Source organism: Nesoenas mayeri (genome assembly GCF_963082525.1).
Source record: "Nesoenas mayeri genome assembly, chromosome: 1".
Lineage (NCBI taxonomy): Eukaryota > Metazoa > Chordata > Aves > Columbiformes > Columbidae > Nesoenas > Nesoenas mayeri.
Window position 1 is genome coordinate 55561431 of NC_137541.1, and position 22819 is coordinate 55584249.

The window sequence follows — 22819 nt, forward strand, 5'->3', positions numbered from 1 at the left end:
CTCACCTTGCTGGCCCACTCTTTTCTGAGCCATCTGCTCTAATAAGAGATCTTCTGTCACATGAAGGCAGTCACACCACCCCAGCCAGTACCAAGTGTGAAGCCAGAAAGTGTTCCTGGCTTTCCTGTGGTTTCTGTTGCTGTCACAGCTGCAAGTGTAGCTATTATTGCTATGCCAAGAGCTGCAGCTGCTATTGTTGTTCACACAGCGATTTCAGCAGAGCTCCAAGATCCATTCCTGTATTCAGAAATGTCAGCTGCCCACATGCTCAACCACATGAAAACCTCACCCGCACAAGGCAAGTGCAGATTCTGTCAAGTCCTTCCATCACAGGCTTAATTTGTATAAACAAAAATCCCCACAGCAGAAAAACAAAGATAAATGGTGCCAAAAATATCCTTCCCTTTGATCTTCTTCTAAGAGAAAATATATTCCAAGGATATATTCCAAGCCTTGCTGTGACAGATGCAACCCACAATTTTTCCAGACTACTCCAGTTTGTCACAGATCATGAAGAGACAGTGAAAGGGGTGCCATCCTGGTCTCTGGGTACAGACAGACACCCAGGAGGGAGCTGCAGACCAGGCTTCTCTTGAGTTCCTCATATTCTAAGAGGTACTATTATATTACAGACAATAGAGGAGATATCCCAGGGTTTAGCTGTCACATGGTCTTGTTTTCCACATACAAGAGGAAAAGGTAAGAAAAAGAAAATCCTGCTGTCCTACTCCGCAATGAGGAGGGCAGGAGAGGGATCAGGCCCTGGTTACAGCCACTCAGTTAACCTAAGCCTGGGGTACTGATCTACAGTCAGGCCTTGCTGTTCAATCATTGCTGTGCTCTTTTATATAACTATGGCTTGTACTATTTATGTTTCTCATAGACTAATATCTAGACACAGTGTGGGGAACAGCCCAACCACTCCAAGCAGGCAGCATGTAAATATGATTTAAAGGGCAGAAGAGGATTCAGCCACATGGATGAAAGCTGTGCTGTGCCATTTGTTCTCAAGGCCAGAGCTCCTTATCCACCCTGGCCTAATTTATTTGCCAGTAAAAGCGTAGCCTCTGGGACAAATTAGAATCTTTTCTACTTATTGTCTCTACCTCAATGTGGAAACTGAGATATGAAGATATCATAGCCTTTTAAACCTGTTCCTCTAAGAAAACACTAAAAAAAAAACCAACCAAACAAACAAAAAACCACTTAACCTGCACAAGTAGATACAGCATACAATTATAGTAATGTTCCACACTTGGCTGCATTCTGCCATGAGGTTAGGGACAAATAAATTAAGTACGCGTAGACTGAAACTAAAAGGAAGGAAATCCCTTTCTTCATCAGTATTTATTTGTATTTAGAGTGTGAAGGCATGGAGATGTAACAAGACATGAAGGCAGTACACTGGATGATAAGCTTTCTTCAAGTATTTGCACTATGTCACATTTTGTACATCCACAACCACAGTTGTGAGTTCTTGTTTGTGACCATGGTAGTTTTTTATCTGTGCATATCAAGGATTAATAGAATTCCAGAATATGAAACACCCCAAAACATTGTCATAAGAAAAACATAACAATTGGTACAACTGATCACAAGTTTACACTAGTTTCATTCTCTCAGTGGGACAAGAAACATTTCATTTTTTTTTTTTTTATATAAAAGAAGCAGAGCAGATACCAACGTGAAATGCTCTGCATTTGTCATGCAAGGAGAGATTCATGATTGCATCAGGCTCCACAGAGACAAGCTGGAAGTTACCCAAGAGTGATGACTAAACAGAAACTGATCTGTTGCTTGGTAGTTGGCACCAACTAGTATTGCCAGGACTAGGAATGCAGAAAGCAAAGACAAATAGTAGGAACCCCATCGCTTGTACATGTGCATTACAACACTTCCTGAAAAGAGCAGGAAACTAACGGAACAATTGTTTTAAGGTGGGGATAGTCAATACTGTATTTCGGCCTGGCCGTTGAAAAAGCAACACTAAGGATAGGTCTGTTCTACTAAAACAGTACTTCCTTCTTTCTCTTAGCTTGCCATCATAATCCATTTCAGAGATCATTTCCCAAGCTGAAAGCCCTAAATCTCTGAAAAAGAATCAGTGTCCCATGGTGCCAAACATTGCAGTAGGCACATACTTTGACTGGTGCATCCAACAGTTAAAGATTCCTTGAATGCGCCAATCAAAGTACAATTTAGTGTCATTTTAAACCTCAAACCAACTCATCTAACCAGTATGGGCACATCTTAGCATTGAAGATTGTTTTGCAATTACTCTGTGTCACAGAACAAGGGGAGAGTAGACTGGCAATCAGAGGTGCATTGGATACTCTGCTGCTTCTTGCTATTTGAAACATTCACCGTAGGACTCTGATTGCAGGGTGTAACTACAGGCAGCACACTTGCTCTTCACCACTTATTATAGCCTCTTTAATGAAATGCTGACAGATCTGTGAAGGAACTACACTTTTACCCTAAAAAACTCTTAAGATTTTAGTTTCTTCACAAAAAAAGACATCTCACGAAATAGAAAACTTTTCTGCCGCAAAGATAGTAGATACAGATACTCACTTTTAAAAAGTGCAAGTGAAAGGGCTAAGAACAGCCGAAGCAGGAACTTGTGCAAACTCCCCTGATCTTGCCCTGCTTTTCCTGTTGCTTGCTGCTTTCACTCACGATGTCCATCCCGTTCAAATCCACAGCATCAGCACAGCTGAACAGCAATTTTCACTAAGGAAGTGTGCACAAACATTCATTGTAGAGGCAGGATATTGGTAGAATACAAACACATAACTGGTGGAAAAATCCCAGTCCTGACCCTTGGTTCCACATTTGACTTGTTTTTGCTGCTGCATTAGCACACAGGCAGCATGCCTGGGGCTGTCATTACACTGGCAAATGTGGTTCAACAGCAAATGCTTCTTCCTCATGAACTGTTCTGGGCTGCCAAAGACCAGTTTTGAGAATCAAAACTGCATTTTAAGGGATCCCTGCTCACACTATGGTTTCTGGGGTATATGCTAGCATAATGTAGAGCAACCTCACTGAGCCTGGTTTGGCATCCTAAAGCCATCTTTCATCATATCATACTCAGATGGGTTCAGAAATTTGTCACTGTATTTGTAACATAAAACCTGCGGTCCCAGTTTTCACCAAATCTCTTTGCAAGCCAGGCCACTGCCCCCAACCTCCAGTAATTTTCAGGATCACTTTATTCATAAAGTTTCAAATTCTGTGACTTACTGAAATATGAGAGAATAATTTTCAGATACGACAGTAACAAGAATTTCCAGCTCTGTTTTCTTGTATTCATTTTCAGTACACATTTTTACTGGTTTCTATTGATCCATTTCCACCAACATGCATTTGCACTTTTAGTATTAGGCATTGATAAAATAGCAGCCATGCTAAACAAGTCCTTGTTTCTCTCATTGATGGATCATTTGAAATCAATTTTGTATAGAAATATCTTCTTGCAATTGCACTCGTATGTAAAATACTCCAAAATGTATTTAAGAACTCCAGCTGCAGCAACACACTGAGAGAGTTAAGGTTTGTAAAGCCTCTGCTAGGTACTTCTTTCCTCCAAAATTTCTTTTATTCACAAATAGAATATTTCTACAACATTTAACAATGTCAAGTTACCTCATATTAAAAATGTTGTGTCCTTTGCAGTGTTGGGTTTTGCCCTGCTAACATTTTCCCTGGGTTCATAGAAAAGTATTCTATTCAATTGAACCTGATAAGCTCAATGAGCTTATCTGATGAGAAAAATCCAGTAACACAGTCATTATAATGCCTGTATGATCAAATAGCACTGACAGCTCTTTAAGATTTAGGTATCAAGTTCTTTCCTCTTCTCTTTCCACTAAGAAAAGCCTGATTAGGCAGTTTCTTATGTTTCCTGTTCTGAAAAAGAGAAACTACTTTTTCTCTTCCACTGTGAGTCCCAAATTTGTTGACCTTTCAGAATGAAGTGATAGTAAACTTGAAGTCAAAGGGCTGCAATTTAACAGTTTCAACAGCTCAAAAGAGATCTAGTACATCAGTTTGGGTCTGTCACACAGTATCAACTACTTGGCAACGGATGAGAAAGTAGTACTTGCTCTCTCCAATCCTCTCAACCTGGATTTCTTCTATGTGACTTCCAATATCCAAGAATCAGGAGTTAGGTACCAGAGGTAGCAAGGACTTACTAAGCTTACCATAGTCTCTCTTCACTGGTTTGGAGGCAGGATATGATTGCTGGAGAAGACTGTTGGAATACTGTTAGCCATCATCCTCTGTCATAACTTTCAAACTGCATTGCTTCTGGGAGACCTACAATGAAGCATTAGAACCTCTTGCAAAAGATCAGTGGTACTAGATAGACTGCAAAAACTGATTTGTCAAGAAGAAAAGCTTCTCTTTAGGAAAAAAAAAACCCCAATATTCTCAAACTGAGGAACTGGGTATTATTGCTGTAGTGCCTATCACTGTCTAAATAAACTAGAGAAGCAAGCAGAGAACACATGTGTTTCCTTTCTTGTCCAGGGGGATCTCTGGCATGGAAGTTTCCTTTAGTAATTCATAAAGAAGAAGGATCAGTGCAGCCAACAAGCAAGGAGAGGGTCTGAAGCCCTCTCTTCACATTCGCTCTGCAGCTGCATCAGGTCATGCTGTTTGCATAAGTGCGCAAAGCAGTGGGAATAGATGAAAACAATTATTTTTGCAGTCTATCAACATCCTGATATCAAATAAATACAAACAAAGCTTCAAAATATCCAGTAGAATACAAATGAGTACACAGTTCCTCCCTACAGTTACAGACATTATTTTAGGGTTGCAGAATATGCCAATCAATTGAAGGTTTTGGCCAAGTTTGGTAAACTTAAGCCTTGGAAAAAAATCTAGAATCAAAAAAGATCAGCTTGAAATTTTCATTTTGCAAGTAGAGCAATTTATAATTTTATTCAGATTAGTAAAACTTTTGCCAAGCCAAAATATTTTCAGTTATCTTGGACAGAATAATACCTTCATCATAGATTCTCACTTTCCAAGTTAACTCAAGAAACATTCCAGATTCTCCCCAACTCTGAAAATCTGCTTTTCCATCTCATTCTGCTCAATACAGTGGCCAATGACAGCTCAAAAAATACACGAAAATTATAATTCAGTATTATTTGACAGAAAAAGCCTAGATTCAGTACATGGCTACGTCACCAAGACACACAGGTTGGTCTCAGAGGAAGAATCCTGGTGTGGAGCAGAATGACCTGAAGTAGCATGAGCAACAGTGCCCAGCACAAAGAGTGAGTTTTGGGGCTGTCTTTGCTGAGCTTGTGCAGCAACTGGTGCCAAGGATCTCTGTCTTCATCTGCAAATCCTCACCACAACTGCAGTAAAAGTTATCCTCACTGAAAGACATTTCCTCACTTACCAGGAAAATAAAGCCTATACTCTGATGGAAACTTAGACTTAACAAAGTCAGTTAACTGTAAACAGCTCATAAATTAGCATATTCTAGTAAAATTAAGTATGTTAGTATTGTTTCTGAAAGCCCATTCAAAGTTAGTTGTATTCTCTTTAATGAAGCAATAACGGTATTTCAATGAATGAAAAACCACCTAGGAAGTAATCTTAGGAAAGTCTTGAATTAGGCAACTACCATTGCTGAGAAGCCATGCCAGCAACTCCACCAAGAAATGGCATCTCACTCAGCAGACCCCTACCAGCACCTTCAATTTTTCCTACTTGCCTTTTTCTTTCTACTTTTCCTTTTCCTTCCACAAAAAGAAAAATAACAGAGGTGGCTGGCTCCAACTCTCTTATTCCCATACTCTCTCATTCATACCACTTAACTGCTTTCAGGTCATGGAGATTCCTGACCTCCCTTTATCCTCAAGCAGGACTTCCATGCCTCTCACCTTCTTCAAACTGTTTTTTTCTGACAACATCAAACACTTTCAGAGAACTCATTTGAGCTCTGATCACCTCCTGTGACTTCATACCTTTATGCAAAGCTTTTTTCATCTGGCTTGGATCTAAAGTACAAATTGAATTACTAGTTTTCTTCAAGAGCTGTAGGCTTGAACAAAACAAGTTAAACACCTAGAACAACAAAAGCAGCAGGATAAAAAGGGCTAAGGGACAGTTTTTCAAGTGGTAGTAAGCAAGAACGCCTGTCCATAATGTGTGAACATTGAAAAAGAGTGTGTAATCAAGGCAACACTCAAGAGACAAGCCAATGCTGTTCATCTGGACACTGGATGTCCCCATTTTGGTACCCTATGTAAGTTCACTGCAAATCCAAGTAATTGTCCCCAGCCTTTACAGCTAGTTACACACATCTCCAAGTACTACACATCTGAATTCATTAGTGTCTCTTCATCTGAATCTGTCTGGTCTTTTATAACTTTTGAACTATAGCCTAAGTGCAACACGAAAACTGCTAATAAGAGATACACACTGCTGCATTAAAGTTTTTGGACTTTGGTTTGTTGGATTTTATTTCAGTAAGTGATAAAGTTACATAGGTAGCTCAAGTACTCATAGCAGCAGCATCAAGACTTGGAGTAAATACTTCATTTTTTTTTAGAAAGGTATTTGTAATCATATACTGTAACAAAAAATGTCTGACTTAACGTTTGTCAAGATCTACTCTGAGGAAGTGTGCTTGGTGTTTACTTTATGCTATAGTAGCTGTCTGCCTGGTATTATCTATCCCACAGTAGAGGTATTTTCTAAAGACAGACCAAGTTGTTCTCTTGCACTCTTCTCAGAAGAATGAAAAATAGCTTGTTTTCAGCAACAGAAGTTAGCAAGAAAACACTTTTCCTTAAGACACACAAACCAGGCAATCTAGACAGATTCCAGCAAATGCAAGACTCTTAAAACTAAGCCACACAGTAGTAATACCAGGTTACTGGAGTAAGAACCTGCTCAAATCTAGAAATGCACACTCTCTGTGCTTTCCTATACATTTAATACAAAAAACACTCTAGATATCTTAAATAAAGATGCTTTTTCCTGGAACTGTTACATTTTACCTGCTAACAATGAATAGCTGAAATCTTATGTTAAGCAGTCTACACAATTCATAATGTTTTGTCTTGGAGGACAACTTCCCTGACTTCATACAACTATACTTCTTCTGTAAGGTAATATAATACTGTGCTAAGCACGGGTTTTAAGTTTCCTTAAACAAAGTCCAACCAAACTGCAGCTTAGACAGGAAGGTTTCCGAGTATTTTCATGCTGTAGCTTCCTTAAGAAAAATAATTTCTGGTAACTTATTTTTAAAAGTATTTTGCTAATAGCAACCAGAACCTTTTTTAATCCTACAAAATTGTCAGCTTCCTTACCCTCACATTAATTTTCAGTACTAGTAGTTTTAGTTTTGTAAGATACTTAAGATTTAGTTTCAATACTGCCTTGTTAGTTTCGTAATTGAGAGAAATCACACAGAACGCCCATACCACAGAATACAATAAAGAAAAACTCTTTAGCTGCAGGCAGAAAGATACATTCTACACACTGCCTCTATTTCAAAGTAGTCAAACACAACATCTCTTGGATAATTAATTCCCAGATCAGAATTGCATCTGTCCACTTCAATGAAGTGGCAGAAGCTCTGCTCTGGAGAGAATATGTATCCTCTGGTGTAGGTAAGCCCTCAGGACGCATCTGCTTATGAAGTCTAGTTGTTGAGGAAGTTTCACTAGTCAAAATTAGGGTTTTTTAGTTTTGTGGGGGTTTTTTGGTTGCATTTTTGTTTGGTTGGCTTTTTTTCCATGTCTGCAAAAAGGGAATTTGAATTAAAAAGCCTGGACCTCCTATTACGAGGTGATTCCAGTCTTGAACATAGTCTTGCCAATTTCACTCCTCAGATCAATATTGTATCACTTATAAGATTGAATTTCATCTAACTGTATGGATTGGAAGGTACTGGTTTTAGATCAAACTAACCTGATTTTCAACTTCAGAACACGGCTCGCTGTTAAGTTAGACAAAATACAAGAATGTTAATGGTGTTTGCGAGCTTGACATATTCACACATATCACCATGGACTTCAGATTCACACCAATGCTCTGTGCAGTCAAACTTTATCTTCACTAGCATGAACAGATCACCATTGTCCATCATGCATACAACCATGTCAGAAGAGCACGGCAATGGTAGCTTAATAGAAACTATCTACACCACAGTTCAGGCAGTAAGAAAGGGAGAAAGTGCATGAGGACCAATCTCCATCAAAGCCATCTATTATGTCAGACAGCACATTTCTTATACACATCAGATTGATTAGTTACTGCTCCTCCTTTTGTGCACCAGAACATACCCACACCATTCAATGCATTCATATGCGATACTAATTCCACCCTTCAGAAAAAGGAAGGCCAAGGAATATTCTATTTTGTCGTAGACATCACCTTTACTGATTTTCCAAGCATGACAACTTAAGTAAAAAAAAGTCAGAGCACAAAACATTCTGAAGTTTCAGCTACCACCATTTGTGTTCCTTTGTGATAGTAGTTTATACACTTTGTTTCTGAAAACCCTCCTCCCCAAACTTAAGTGGGTTTCAATACACTTTACAAGAGAAAGAGCAAGTCAGGAGTAAATTCAGTTCTGTCTAGTATCCTTAAAGTTACAATTACATCTAGGAAGTTTCATATCTTCTACTTAATCACTCCAAATCAGAAGCAGTTCTAGTTAACACCAATTAATTTGTTCACTCAAAACCTGTGATACAGGGGAAAGAAATTATGCTCATTAATAGTTTATAATGCTGCCTTAGGACACATGTATTAATGCAGCTTAAGAGTTTCCCATGCATCTGGTTTACTGGCTACCAGACAGATGAGAGCTAAAGTTGCTTTGACTTTCTGGGGATATCCTGAGAGGCCAAAGTAACTGCAGAGGCAAGATATATGCATGCGCCAACTGTTTCAGCTGGGAGTCAAACACCTCAATGTTAAACAGCAGCCTAAGGAAGCCTTCCCTTCCCACTAAGGGTGTACTCTAAACACTGCTGTTTGCCAGAAAAGGCTTAAAAAAAGTGCTGTAGCTATGAACATACAAAAAAAAAAAAAAGCTGTTTTCAGGTAGGGGGAATAGAATGAGCAATTCAACAGTACACATGAAAAGCTTGCATCTTTCACTGACTTATTCACTTCACAATCACTGACAAGACTGATGTACATATTTCTTCACCTGCAATTGTAAAAGCAGATAAAATATTTAATATGTAATTTACAACATTTTACCAGCTTGGCATACAGGATGAACAGAATATATCAAAGTAGTTGACAGTTATAGGCTTGTAGAGGCCTTGCAAAAATATTACTTCAGATATCTGCTAATTAAAAAAAAATCAATTTGCATTTTAGAAGTGATACAATTCAATCTACCACAAAATACAAAGAGCTGCAAAAACATATACCATTCCAACAACAATGTGTATAAGTTATTAAATAATGATCTGATTTAAAAGAATATAAATGAAGCCTTTAAGTAGGTCTTTTCTACATGCATATTACTCCTCATTAAAGAAAAATATGTAAAAAGGCCATTGGTAATTGCTTTGTTAACCACTGTAGAAAATGCCAATTCTCTGGTCACAGACGCCACTAGTTTAGCACTTAAGGTCTCTGCAGTGTTATATGTGATTATTTTTAAATACTGTTAATTCTATTACTCCATTGGTAAAGAATGCGTGACTTGGAATATGGCAGTCTTCATATTGAGAGGGCAGTGATGCACAGTCTTATAATTATCCAGAAGAACAGCACCCTCCACTGCTCTGTACTTGTGGCTCATCATCAATGATCTGTACACCTCGCCTTGCTGTTCCTGACTGACTGGAACCATTGCCTCTTGCTCTTTCATCCACTTGAGCAGTTTCTATCATTCCTGTAAAGGAAGAAATGTATTAGATGACATTCCACTGCATTTTTACACAAGCCTTTGAGATCTTAATCTATTTGAATTATATCCACAAAATTCAGCAAGACTAGTTCTCCTGTTTATTATACAGAAGTAAGTACTCAGGTATCACATGGCATAGCTGCAAGAACATACTTAAATCTTCTTCCTAAGGCACAAAGCATTCAGTAGACCCTGATGACTAAATGAGACCTTAGATGGTCAGATGTGCTGGAGAAAGTGACTTCAAAAACTAGATTTACCCACCCGCATAAAAAACATCTTAAAAAAAGAAAACAAACAAAAACCCCCACACACCACCCCACTACCCTCCCCCCAAAAAATCCTCAACCTACTCTTCAGACACACAGGAGAAGTTTTGCTTAGATTCTTGTATCACAAGAGCACATAGAATGAGACAGCTTCCCTGTGTTACAATGTTTTTAATCCTACATTCTGTGACATTTACCATTTGCTTAGACTGCTGGGTAAAATTTGCAACATTACAACTCTGAGTTTATGATTTGCAGTTGACATAATTTGAGGAGAATTTTGAAAGAGGGTGAAACAAAGGGCACGGAGCAGGCAACAGTCAGACCAGTCACATGAACTCTGAAGTTACTATTTACACATGCTGAGTGAAACAGCAGTCAGTACTCCAAAGTGACAGAAAGACACTTTTGAAGTACAGCATGAATTCACAATATTGTAAGCATCCATACATAAAGCTTCCATAGCTGTTACAGTATATAGGTGGCTTCAAGTACACTCAGATAGTCAGTTCTTCTTAATAGCTCACATGAAGTTTTTTCCATTCAATTTTAAGCCTTTTGAAGCCTTGAGCATTTTGTGAGTGACCTCTTTACCAACAAACTAGATAATACCTACTTTTACAAAGGTCAAGAAACAGTTCTTCAATTCCTTTGTTCTGTTTAGCTGAAGTATGATAATGTTTTGCTCCAACAGATTCAGCATACCTGTAGGAACATAGATACAGAACTTCATTGTACTGAAGGACTCAATCTTTCTAAGCCACTTCATATGAAGCAGAAAGAAGATCTCAAGAGGTTTTATGCTGAGTTCAGTTAATCTACAAATGCTGATTTAATGTAAAAAGGGAATTATCTGGTTAAAACCGCCAAGATACATGAAAAACACTAGATGAAATATATAAAATTTTGTGTCTAGTAATGCATTTAAAGTGCTAATGTTGACTTTAATCATGTACAACTCTCAAGTTACATTTTGGTCAGGAAGGACATTTTGGGACGCAAATACCAGCAGAACACTTAACACAGCAACCAGCTGGGCACTGCTGGTTTATGTCTGCCAGTCATTAACAGCATCACAGGTTTATTACTCCAGCATAATTCTGCAATGACTGTTTCTATTAATAATTGGTGTGACTTACGTTTCTGCTTCTTGCACTGAAACATGTCTCTCTTTTTCCAAGTCTATTTTGTTACCTGTTGGAAACAAGTTATCTTTCAAGTCTTAGTACTCCAAAATCACCCAAAAGAAAGCAGGCATGTAATCATTGTACCCCATCATTTTCTTACAAGCTTTGCCAGTAAAGACTGACACTTACAGTTCTAAATTTGGAAGACAACAACATGATTTAAGAATCCCCTTTCACTCAAGCTTTTACAGACACTGAAGATGAAGTCCTGCTTCTGTAGAGAGATTAGGATAGCTAAATATCTCCATATAAGCCACTGATCCAGCCTTCTGCTTTCCTTTTTAATTTACTAGGCAGTTTATCTGTGCTGCAGAGGTAGTTTTTGTAGAATATGCATACACCTACCTTCCTGAAAGGGTTAACCACAAGATCTGATTTTAAAATCTAAACCCAGTATTTATGTTGGTTACTGTTTGCCTTGAAATATCCAAGCTTTAAGACTCACTCCACCCCCAAGCATTTGGTTATGTAAAGAGACAAGCACCTAGTTTATGCCACTAAGAACAGTAAAAAACATGACATTTGAGTACTTGCAAGAAGGGATAATACACATTTGAGGTTTACGTTTCTCATTGTTAAACTACAATCTGCAGGTGTCTGTACCATGCACTTCTGACATTGTTTCATTAAACACCTTGTTTTTCCAAGAAACTCTTATTTTCCTCAATGTGATCTTCTGAAACTTGTAGCTCCAAGAAAACATTAATTATCAAGTTAACAAACTTTACCCCTTCCCATGGACAAGCTGTCAAAGCAGTTGTTTGAAATATGCTATTAATCAAAAGAAATATCTGATTCAGTCATTAGAATCTCATGTTAAAAAAATACTTACCTACTATACATAAACAGATTTCATTTCCCAACATTTTTCTTAATTCCTTAACCCAGTTTTTTACCTGCAAAAAGAATAGAGGTAATTTTATTTTCACTCACTACATTACTAGCTCAGGTATTGCAGAACTGACCCATTTTCTTCATTAAGTGTTTATGCTGAACCTGAAATAAACATGTTTAGAGCAACACAGATGGGCAAAATATTCTTTAGACAGCTATGCATGGCTCTTGTTCAGTAGGTTTTAGTTTACCACTGAAATTAAGAGCAAATGACTAAGATAAAATTAAGCTACTCTAGAAATAACTTGCCACACTCATGTTAGCCCCACTCCAAGGAACAAGTTCACTGCATTGGCCATTTTAGGTCAGGTACCTGATCTCTTATCAACACTTACCGACAGATCACAAACAGTACTTTAAAGGTGGAGGTACCTGAACTGAGTTGTTCAGGTTAGCTTATAACAAATGTTTCCTTAGAGAACAGATGTGTCAAGAATGTTGAGTCAGCTGATAGTATCTGTTATCATGCTTTCAAGTTGTATGATCACTGCACTGACTTAGGGACTGCTGTTTTAAGGGAATTTAAGTTGGGAAGAGCGGCAACCACTTCAAGAACCCAAAAATAGTTAGCATACATGATACAGATGTAGTTATACAAAAACTTATGCAAATTAACGTTCCCTCTTTTTTCTGAGAAACTGTTTTGATATCACAGAATTTTACAAAGTAGGGCTCAACATGAAAAGGCACAAGGTGAAGTAGTACTCACAAGTCAGCACAATTCTGCAGATAAGGGATAAGAGTTTAACTGCTAGCACAAGTGCTTTACTTGCCCCACATCAGACTACTTAAATTACTCAAGCTGTTGTGGAACTGTACCCTTATACTACTTCTACCACTGCTAACCCAAGCCTTGCCCATATAACCACAATTTCTTATTCCTTTTCTTACTCCTCTACACAGAAGTGCTACTGGTTTTGTGACAAGCTAATTGGAGACAAACTACTCACTTAGTAAAGAGTGTCATTAGTTTTCAGCTGGAACATACTAGGGAGTGATAGCACTGATTTGACACAGGGTTGGAAAAAACTCACCTGCCCAGACTGATCAAGCAATACTGCTGTAAAATAGTTAACCAAATACATTTGGATGAGGATTTGAAGTCCAAACATCTATTATCACTGAGAAAGTAATGTTTCAATTATCTTGTATTACAGAGTTCTCAGATATGTCAAAGGCCATGCCACTAAATATCTTTTAGTAATTTGGTTTATATAGTAGATATCAATACTGCATGTTATCACAACAGTACTGGCTTATATTTATGGTCTGTCACAGGTAACTCATTTATCTGGTGTTCTTTGACTAACTCTGCTAAAACTCTAGTAGACTGAAGAAGTCAGCCTTTAAAAGAATACTAATAAGGTGTATACTTCCATTACATGGTCCAAATTTGCAGACATAATATATATTGCTATTGCTGGAAACAGAAGATTCCCATTTACATGCTCATATCACAAGTTATGTTTCAATCAGTTTACACCTCAGAGATAAAAATCCACCCAGTACCTTTTGAAAAGAGTCTTCATCTGTTATATCATATACTAGAATAGCGCCATTAGAATCCCTATAGTAGATGGGGCCCAATGCATGAAATCTTTCTTGACCAGCTGTATCCTGCATTTAAAAATACACTTGTTAGCAGTTAAGATAAAACAAATAATCAAGAAACTCCAAATACTTTGAAATTTTACTTTATTAAGAAGTGTCTAACATTTGGGTTCTAGTAAACCTACATAATTTCTCAGGAAAATATTCTAATTAGGTAGGGGAGGGAAATCAGGAAAGTAAACGTACCCATATTGCAAGGTTTACTCTTTTTCCACCAATATTTAGCTTCTTTGTAAGAAAAGATGCCTGGAAAAAAAACCACAAACAGATCAGGGTTAAGTTTTACACACAAATGTCTTATTTGACTTCAGATTAATTTACTAATAAAGCCATCTGAAACAATAAAAAACAGAATTCTGGATCAAAATACTCTTTAAGCCAGAAGGCTGAGTCAACACTAAACCAGTTAGTCATTTCACTACACTTTGCCAGGAGTCTCTTCTAAATAAATTTGGCTTAAGCCAATAATTTACTACATCTTTTTGCTGTTGATATGAATTATTTAAAAAGGATAAGAGAACTGTGTGGCAAGAGTCTGAATTCACAACACTGGTAAATCCAAGCTGAACTTACAGCATTTCACGTGAGCACATGAAGTTTGGGTAGGAACCAGAAAAACAGGATTTTTAATTCGCAGGAATTAGGCAAAGTAGTTCACTATTACTGAGTTACAAGAACAAAATAAAATAGTCTGAGTTTACCATTAAAGATCTCAGAACACTAGTATTCTGGAAATCTCCTTGTGTGTATCTTTTCCTTTCTCCCCCACCACGAGGTGAGCCCACAATTCTCTCCCTCTGTTTTGAGGGGGGCTTTTTCAGAGCAGTGGTGGTTTGTTTGTTTTTCCTTCATTTTTCTTTCCCCAGACACTGGTCCTAAAAGGATCAGCGATATGCTTCTCAGCTAACATACAAAAGCAAAGCAAGTGGCAGTATAAGAAAGGCTCAGAATAAGCATACAAGTCGCTCTAAGAATTCCAATACATTATCTTCTGAAAACATTTTACAGGACAAGAACATACTGCAAGATCAGTCTAATTTCAGTAACTCAAGAGTATGTTTGTTCTTCTCCAAGCCTATCACACCTCTGTTACCATCAAACATCACCTCTGTTACCAAGTGCATAATTCAGTGGCTAAACTCAGGTATAATTTAATACAAGTTTAATAGGCTAGAACATGCTGTGAAGGAGCTGATCCATTAGAAACCTGCTCCCTCTGTTCTGAAGACTAGAAGTAACAGGTTAACACCAGAAAATTCAGTTGCCCAGGGTTAACCTTTCTCTTTTGTCTTATCCTATACTCAGTTTTCCTTTCAGTTTCACCTCAACTTGTATTTAGATACAAACAAGTACTCAGTGGTGCTGTCTTATGAGACATTCATTCTAGATTACTTTAAGCTGGACTGTAGCAGCTCAACATGAGCTCTCTGTACTAGCATGGACCAGGCATTGCACAAGTAACATGTATGTGGAAAGTGTCATGGGACAGACCAGTTGCTCGCGTAGCTAAGCAGCAGGCCGGTTCAAGCAACTGGTACACATACGGATGACCATGGCAGCTGAGCTTACGCCAACCTAAACTGCTGTGAAAGTACCTCTCTGGAGTGCTGCCTGTATTAAACTTATCCAACACTCAACTGCTAGAGCAGCTCCTGCTCTTCAGCTACTTCCCTAACATCAGGACATTTGTATGACCTACGGAGAGATGATTCAATAGACTTTTGTCTTTTGAAGTAAACTGTACCCTTCCCCAAAGCTTTCTACAAAGTCTGATAGGCAGAGCAAGGGTGTCAAACTCCTTTTCACCAGGGGCCACATCAGCCTTGTGGTTGCTTTCAAAGGGCTGAATGTAATTTTAGGACCGTATAAATGTAACTACTCCTACTCCCTTTAAAGGCAACCGCAAGGCCGATGTGAGCCCTGGTAAAAATGAGTTTGACACCACTAGGATGGAGAAAAGACAGACCAGAAGAAAGAAAAACACCCAGAAACTTTCCAAGAGGAGATAGAGAACTAATCATTATGTCCACTGTATTCAACATAAAGCTTTAATGCTACCCTTTCAGTCTACAGTGAGGTGGCATAAGTCAACTTCAGAAAAAGTTCCAGACAGCACATTAAAAGTATTTAACACTTCAACCTACTTGTAACAGACGGCTTAACAGAAGAGTAGCAAATCTTAAATATCAGGAAAACTTCAATTCTTTATCAAAAACTCTTCAGAAAGTAGCCAGCTAGCTGTCCCTAACAATTATCTGATCGGTGTCTAGTCTGCATATGATCATTTGTTCTACTACACCAGTGTAAAAGTCAAAATCTTGGCAGTGACTTCAGAAGTTTTAATTCACCATATTAAGAGAAGCTATGGTTAGGCAGAATGAACCAAGCTTGCCTGACAATATTTTAATGATCTGCTATACTACAGTACTTGATATTCTATAGCAAATCTCAAAGAAAGCACTCTTCTAAGCGCCACTTGCTTTGTCACAACACTGACAATCAAATCTGCTCAGTTGATGAATTTCACATAAGTGTCTGTACCAAAGGGCAGAAAAATCCTTCACAGAAACTGGATTTATATTTAAAAACACACAGAACTAAATATCCATAAAGTTATGTCATCATGGCTTTAGACATTGGCCCAAATAATAGTAAATGTAGTTGTGCTATCTATCAAATATTAAAGTATGCTTATCACCATGGAAAAGTTCTACTTAAGCATCACCAGTCCTTCAGGCCTCTATAGCTTTTGATTGCAATATGGTCTTTTAGCACTAAGAACAGAGTATTTCCTTTTCTATATGTCCAAGTATTAGAAGACCCATACATTCAAGAAAGACTTCCTAGTGTCTCCTGAAAAAAAAATTTTAAAAAATAATCCACAGGAGACTGCCAACTATACTTGCCCTCTGCATTAAACCCTGATCAATTTGTACAAATTAAACCTCAGTCTACCTAAAGACTTCAGCCCCTAGGAAAAAAAAAAACAAAATCAATCAAAAAACAATATTCTATATCAGATATCTTGATTACAAGCAAGTTTATGCAAAAAGCTTGCCTGATAACAAGACTGGAACCTGGTATTTGATGTAGTCATGAGCAGAAGGCTTTGTGAACATGCTGCAAGAAACAGTCAATACTGTACTGAAGATTAAATGCTTCATTCTACTTCTTTGTGTTCATATACTTCAAGAACACTGTTAGCAGGCTCTGTTCTTGAGTTAATAGATATGGGTAAGTTTGGCATATTAACCACCAGTAGAGTGTATTTTAAAGCCACAGAGGCAAACATGCCAAAGGCAAACCAGCCAGTATCTTCTTTAACACCCCACCCCCTCCAAGTTCCATTTGACTCACAGAAGAGCACAGTTACTACTCTTCACTCATTCTGAGGTTAGAGAGCAAAAAAATGAGATGATCAGCAAGACCACACATTTTTTTAGAAATTTTTGGGGAACTCAACATGGAAAGAAGTACCTTAAGTACTGTTCTGAGATAGTTTAGGAAAAAAGTCAGTTGCCAAGAATGTCAAAGCCTTGGAAGTCACTACAGTCTAGACAGCATTACGTAATTACATATAGAAGGGAATTTAACATTTTTCCTACTCTCCCAAGGATTTACCAAATTGAGTACTACAGACTTAAGTCTGAGTTGTGACTCAATTTACAATCAGTAACTTGTTTCCATATTATTTTTATTACTATGGGAATTTGTTTTTTACTAGCGCTTCCAAAAACCCACAAACGTATATGACCACAGTTAGAGAAAAATAATCTTAAAAACAGGTCCTTGAACAAAGCTATTAATTTTGGTATTTTGACTCTACTGTCTTATGACTGGTCTGAAGAATACTTATACACTTAAAAGGATAATGTGATAAGAGATAAAATCCCATGCTCTTTATGTGCCTGTAGAATTAAAAGAAAGAAAAAGATTTTCTATCTAAGAGCTCAGTTTCACATGTCCATCAGGCCCTGTTAAGAGCTGGTAAAGGGGTCCAAGTCAAACACAAGGAACACCAGTCTGAAAATAATCTCTTGAAAGTCACTGAATAAAAGCAGGTGTATGTCACCTGCCCCTGGACTACTTCAGCAACAGAGGCAAGCCATGTATATGAACACTGCATATAGCACTGGATCTCTCTGCATTGTCCCCTCCCCCCCGCCCCCTCCAGATATGCACCAAAGCAATTAGGATCTGTACAGTATGATTTGCACCACATCAGTGGCTCTCTTGGGTTAAATATTTCACAGTCCTCCCCATGCTTGAGAATTTGGTACACAAGACTTTTATTTATCTTGAGTAATTAACTAGCAGAAAGCTGAATTAAAAAAAAAAATAGTTTGACAGTAGTTTTATTACTGGAATAATTCCAGTACAGTTCACTTGATATCAATTTATAGCCTAGAATCATTTTATCAAGAACACTTAGCTCAATATTTCAAACAATGGGAACCAACTTTAACTGTCCTACCAGGTCTGACAACAGGGCATGGATAATGCTCATTGCCTGCAAAACCCCTACCTTCCCTGTATCAGCTTTTTCTCATTCTTCTAGATAAATGTTTTCTTATGTGAATCTATAGCTACCTTAATTTCAATTTGCAGGTCATCAGCATCCTGGGTATATGACTTGAAGCTAACATAACTATAGCAATACATCCCAGCAGCCTCCTAACCCCAAAGGAAGTTTCAGTTCATTTCCCTCCAGCTAGCATTTAGGTAAGGTGGGTTGGAGTCGGAATAGAAGAAAAACAGCTCCCTTTCACTAAAAACTTTGTTACTAGCACAAAAGAAACTCTTCTGTTTGGGTGTGCACAGGTTAACTTCACAACAGAATAATACTTAGGTGTTAGAATTCAGATAGAGAAGCACAGATACACATAGAAGATTCACACTGGCCAATTTAAAGGCTTCCTGCACTCTTCCACCATCACTGGGCTCACACTGCAGGAAGCACCAGCCAACATCACTAAATAAAGCTTCCAGTAGGCTATAGTCTCATCACCCTTTTTGTTGCAATTATACTAGAATAAAGTATGCTGCAGTACTTTTTTTTTTTTTTTTTTTTAAGTCAGCGACAGATAACTGTGGATGGAGAGCCTCTTGTCTCAGTATCTAGTGATCTTTTCATACAGTGCATCACCATGTCTTCTTTACTGAATCAGAAACTAAGTATTTATCTAATGTTGGCTTTACTGGAACAAAACTAAGTTGCTGCAATACTTTGAGCTGATGCCATAAGACAAAGCCACCTTATCAGATAAAGCCCATAACCTTAAAAAAAAACAAAACACAAAAATGTTACTTCATTGCTTAATCAGATATCCTAGTTTCTCCTTATTTTAAGAGATGATTTAACTTACTAGTGGAAGAACTTACTAAAACTTTCTTCTAGAACTCTAAAACGTAGGAAAGCAAGAATAATAGACATAATACTTCACAAGTACACATGATTCAACAGCAATTGACATTGTATTTTACAATCAATAAGATGTATATGTGGCTAAGGAAGCTCAGAACAGAAAAGCAAATGAGTTGAGAAACAGTGCAGATGCTTAAAAGATACAGGCAGCAACAAGAAACCTAATTACAGTTGAGAAACAAAATCTCAATATTAGGTGTAAGCACGTGCTTCCACTCCTCTACAAGCACACACACACACACACGCACGCTCCCTCCAGACACTCAAAACCAACAGCTCTCAAGCCATGGTATCTAGAGACAGTTTACTGTCTACATTTCGGAGCCACTTAAAGGTCCCTTTTTGACATCTGTGACGCAAGTCTGTATTCCAACTTGCTTTTTGCTTCTGATTTTAGGTTTTACACTAGAGCTTTAAAGAATATGATTAACAACAAAAAACAAACCACAGCAGTGAGCTGCATCACATGATAAACTACTCAGCTCCCCTCTTTCTACATGGGATATAAGAATTCAGCTACACATGATGATATTGATGCACTTCAAATGACTGTTTGCTCAATGCTACACTTCAGATGTAAGTTACAACTGCAGCTCTAACACCTACAAGCTACTAGTCTTTCCTGTAGCATAACAAATATCAGTTACCTCTATAGCAGAGTTGCAATCACCTTGCCATAAATACCACATCATACCCAGTAAACCTACCAAGAGACCCATCCAACAGCAAAATATGAACACAGGGTAATTAAGTTTAAAACATCCTCTGTTTAGCTCTTTATAGTAAAAATGGAGCAACAGTATCTGCTTATGAAACATTCACTGTACTGTTTCTAGTGCATCTCTAATGTTTCTTTAGTTTTAAGGGAAAGCTTCACTATTAAATACTTCCAACATACCCAGCCCACAAGAATTTTCTCCTGAGCATGCAGGAATAGTGCACCACTACCATGAGGCTCTTCTTTGGCATCACCTACTATTTATTTCATAGTTCACAGACCTTCAAAAGTCATTCAAAACCCACTAGTAGCCCACATGGTGGCAGGGTTTGTTTCTTTATTTACAAAGAAAAAGAATGTACTGAGAGCAGTATGCATTACCGTGCTAAAACCACACTTTCATATACATCCTCACAACTGCTAAGAAAGATGCTGTGCAACTGGTGTAACTGCAAATAAAAAGGTTAAGCAAGCAGAGACATACCCAATGTCTTAAAATATAACCCACAACACTACATTTAAAACATGTTTTCTGAGATCACATACAATATAAGCATTTCACTTTGTACCACGGCACACATGCCACTCAGTGCTAGCAGGTAATGAAAAAAACATTCAGGCAGACACCCTGTCACACATTCATATGTGGAACATCACTTTTTAGTTCTTTGTAAGTTAGCAGACAGTACTACTGAGAACTGGGCCAAAATTCAGGGAGATAACATAACAAGCAAGTAAGCCTTAAGAATCTTTTCTGTTATTAAATCATAAGCCTTAATCTCATAAGCCATTTGGTGAAATCTGTTCTCTTTAAACAGTACTGTTTAGGTAGTTCAAGCGTTAGGGTTTGAGAACATGAGGAAGACTATAATTAACAGAAATGCACCACCTATGAAACACTTAGTCATCAGTCCACAACCAACGACTACAATAACAACATTACTTTCAAATCATGCTTCTGTATCCCAAGATTAAAACGAAGACGTTGATACATATAACAGGAAAAAACAGACAGTTAACATCCAGAGCAGAAACGAGCCCTTGTAAGCACTGAAAGCTTCAGCCTGAGGTGCAAAAAGAGCCAGAAAAATAGCTTCCAGCAAACTCGGCAGGGGACAGCCACCATTTAGAGAGGCAGTGGTCACTCCAGCCACCGTTAAGCGACAAACAAGACGGCAAGCACCTCAGCGCAGGTTTAGGGAGTAACACTTCCCCGAGCACCGGGGCAGAAGGCGCAGGTCGGCAAGCGGCACACAGCAACGCAGGGGCGGGCTGCCACCGGCCAGCAACCCCAGGCAGTGCGCAAGGGAAGGGATCCCACCCCCCGCAACACCCCGCTCTTGCCCGGTCGCCCCGGGCAAGGGCTCCCCACCCCGCCCCCGGCGCGGCCCGCACCTGCAGGGTGGTGATGTGCTTGTCGTTGAACTTGTTCTCGCAGTAGCGCAGCACCAGGGAGGTTTTCCCCACGCAGCCCTCCCCGAGCAGCACCACCTTGAAGGAGAAGCTGCGGCCCCCGGCCGCTGCGCCGGCCCCCGCCGCCATCCGCGCCCTGCCGCCGAACCGAACCGAGCCGGGCCGCCTCCTCACATCAACGGTCCGCACCGAGGCCGCGGGGCGCCGCCGCCACCTCCACCCACCGGGACGGGGACCCGCTGGGGAGCGAAAGAGGTATCTCGTGGGGCGGGGAGGAGAGAGGAAGGTGGTGCCGCCGCGGCCCCGGCGATACGGACGGAGAAGGAGGGAGAGGCACCGAGAACCAGAACGTTCACCGTAACCGACGGCCCCGCTCCCCCTAATGGCGTCTTCTTCCTCCTACGTCACGCGCCGCTCGGTCACGCGCGCACCCCCGCGCCGCCAATGGGAGGGGCGGACGCGAGGGAGACGAGACGCCCCGCCCACGAGTGGCGGAGGGGAGGGAGAAGGCGGGCTGGGGGCGGGGCTGGGGGCGGGGCGGACTGGGGGTGGTGGCGGTGGCGACGTCTCCTCGGGCCCCTCCTCCGGGCCTGGCGGGGCGGGGGCTGCGCGGGGTGGGCCTGGAGCGGTTCGGGTCAGGCTGCGTCCGGCGTGTTTGGCTTCGGTTTGGTTCGCTGCTACGTGCCCGACGTGGCCGCTGGTGGCCCGCGCCCGGCCCGGCCCGACAGGCGGCGGTTCGTGGCTGAGGGGCAGCCCGGCCCCGTGAGTCACTTCCCGGCAGCGGCTGGATTTTTCCATTGCCCGTAAAGGGCAGCCGGAGCGGTGGCTGGGGCGAAGGCAGCGGCTTAGAGGGGTCCGCCCTGGGGTGGGAGGGAGAGAGCTGCTCCACAGGTCGGTCCCCAAAAGCCGTGATGGGTGGAGCGGTGAGGGGTGATGCTCCAGGCCCGACCAATAGACCGTCGGTAGAGATGGGAATCCAGGCAAGGTTTATAAGTGCCTATTAATTTGCATTTAAATGTCATATTAAGGTTTCCAAATGCGGCAAATCTATCTACCAAGCATCTCCTTGTAACAGGGTAAAGCCTACAAGGAACAGATTGTAAGCATCACAAGCACTGGTTTTGTTCCAACTTCACTGGTCCTGTATGTGTGAACTATGTTATATGAGTCTCAAAACATTTGCAAAATAAGCAGTCCATAATGCTTTAAAATATATGTAGGAGCAGCTGATGAAAAAGGCACAAGAATTATGTTCTTAGAATCATAAAATAGTTTGGATTGGAAGGGACCTTCGAAGGTCATCCAGTCCAACCCCCTGCAATGAGCAGGGACATCTTCAACTAGATCAGGTTGCTCAGAGCCTTGTCCAGCCCGACCTTGAGTGTCTCC

At 39.8% G+C, this 22819-nt stretch overlaps 1 protein-coding gene across 2 annotated transcripts; it reads right to left on the reverse strand.

Moving 5' to 3' along the window:
* Positions 1 to 9134: 9134 nt before the first annotated feature.
* Positions 9135 to 21835, reverse strand: RAB21 (RAB21, member RAS oncogene family). 2 transcript variants are annotated; one of them, XM_080342075.1, is made up of 7 exons: positions 21413 to 21835; positions 14061 to 14120; positions 13773 to 13880; positions 12202 to 12265; positions 11322 to 11376; positions 10799 to 10887; positions 9135 to 9898 (listed from the first exon to the last, which is right to left on the reverse strand). In XM_080342075.1, the coding sequence occupies exons 1-7, from the start codon at positions 21557 to 21559 to the stop codon at positions 9759 to 9761; spliced, it is 663 nt and encodes a 220-aa protein (XP_080198201.1). In that variant the 5' UTR covers positions 21560 to 21835; the 3' UTR covers positions 9135 to 9758. The 2 variants fall into 2 exon arrangements, with proteins under 2 accessions (XP_080198201.1, XP_080198202.1); XM_080342076.1 differs by lacking the exon at positions 13773 to 13880.
* Positions 21836 to 22819: the final 984 nt, after the last annotated feature.

Excerpts from the sequence above, each read along its gene's own strand:
- RAB21 (XM_080342075.1), bottom strand. The coding sequence starts at position 21,559 with ATGGCGGCGGGGGCCGGCGCAGCGGCCGGGGGCCGCAGCTTCTCCTTC. Across the intron at positions 14,121-21,412 it reads AGCACATCACCACCCTGCAG|GCATCTTTTCTTACAAAGAA; the intron begins GTGCGGGCCGCG and ends TTTTTTTTCCAG. Across the intron at positions 11,377-12,201 it reads AATCTGTTTATGTATAGTAG|GTAACAAAATAGACTTGGAA; the intron begins GTAAGTATTTTT and ends TGTTTCCAACAG.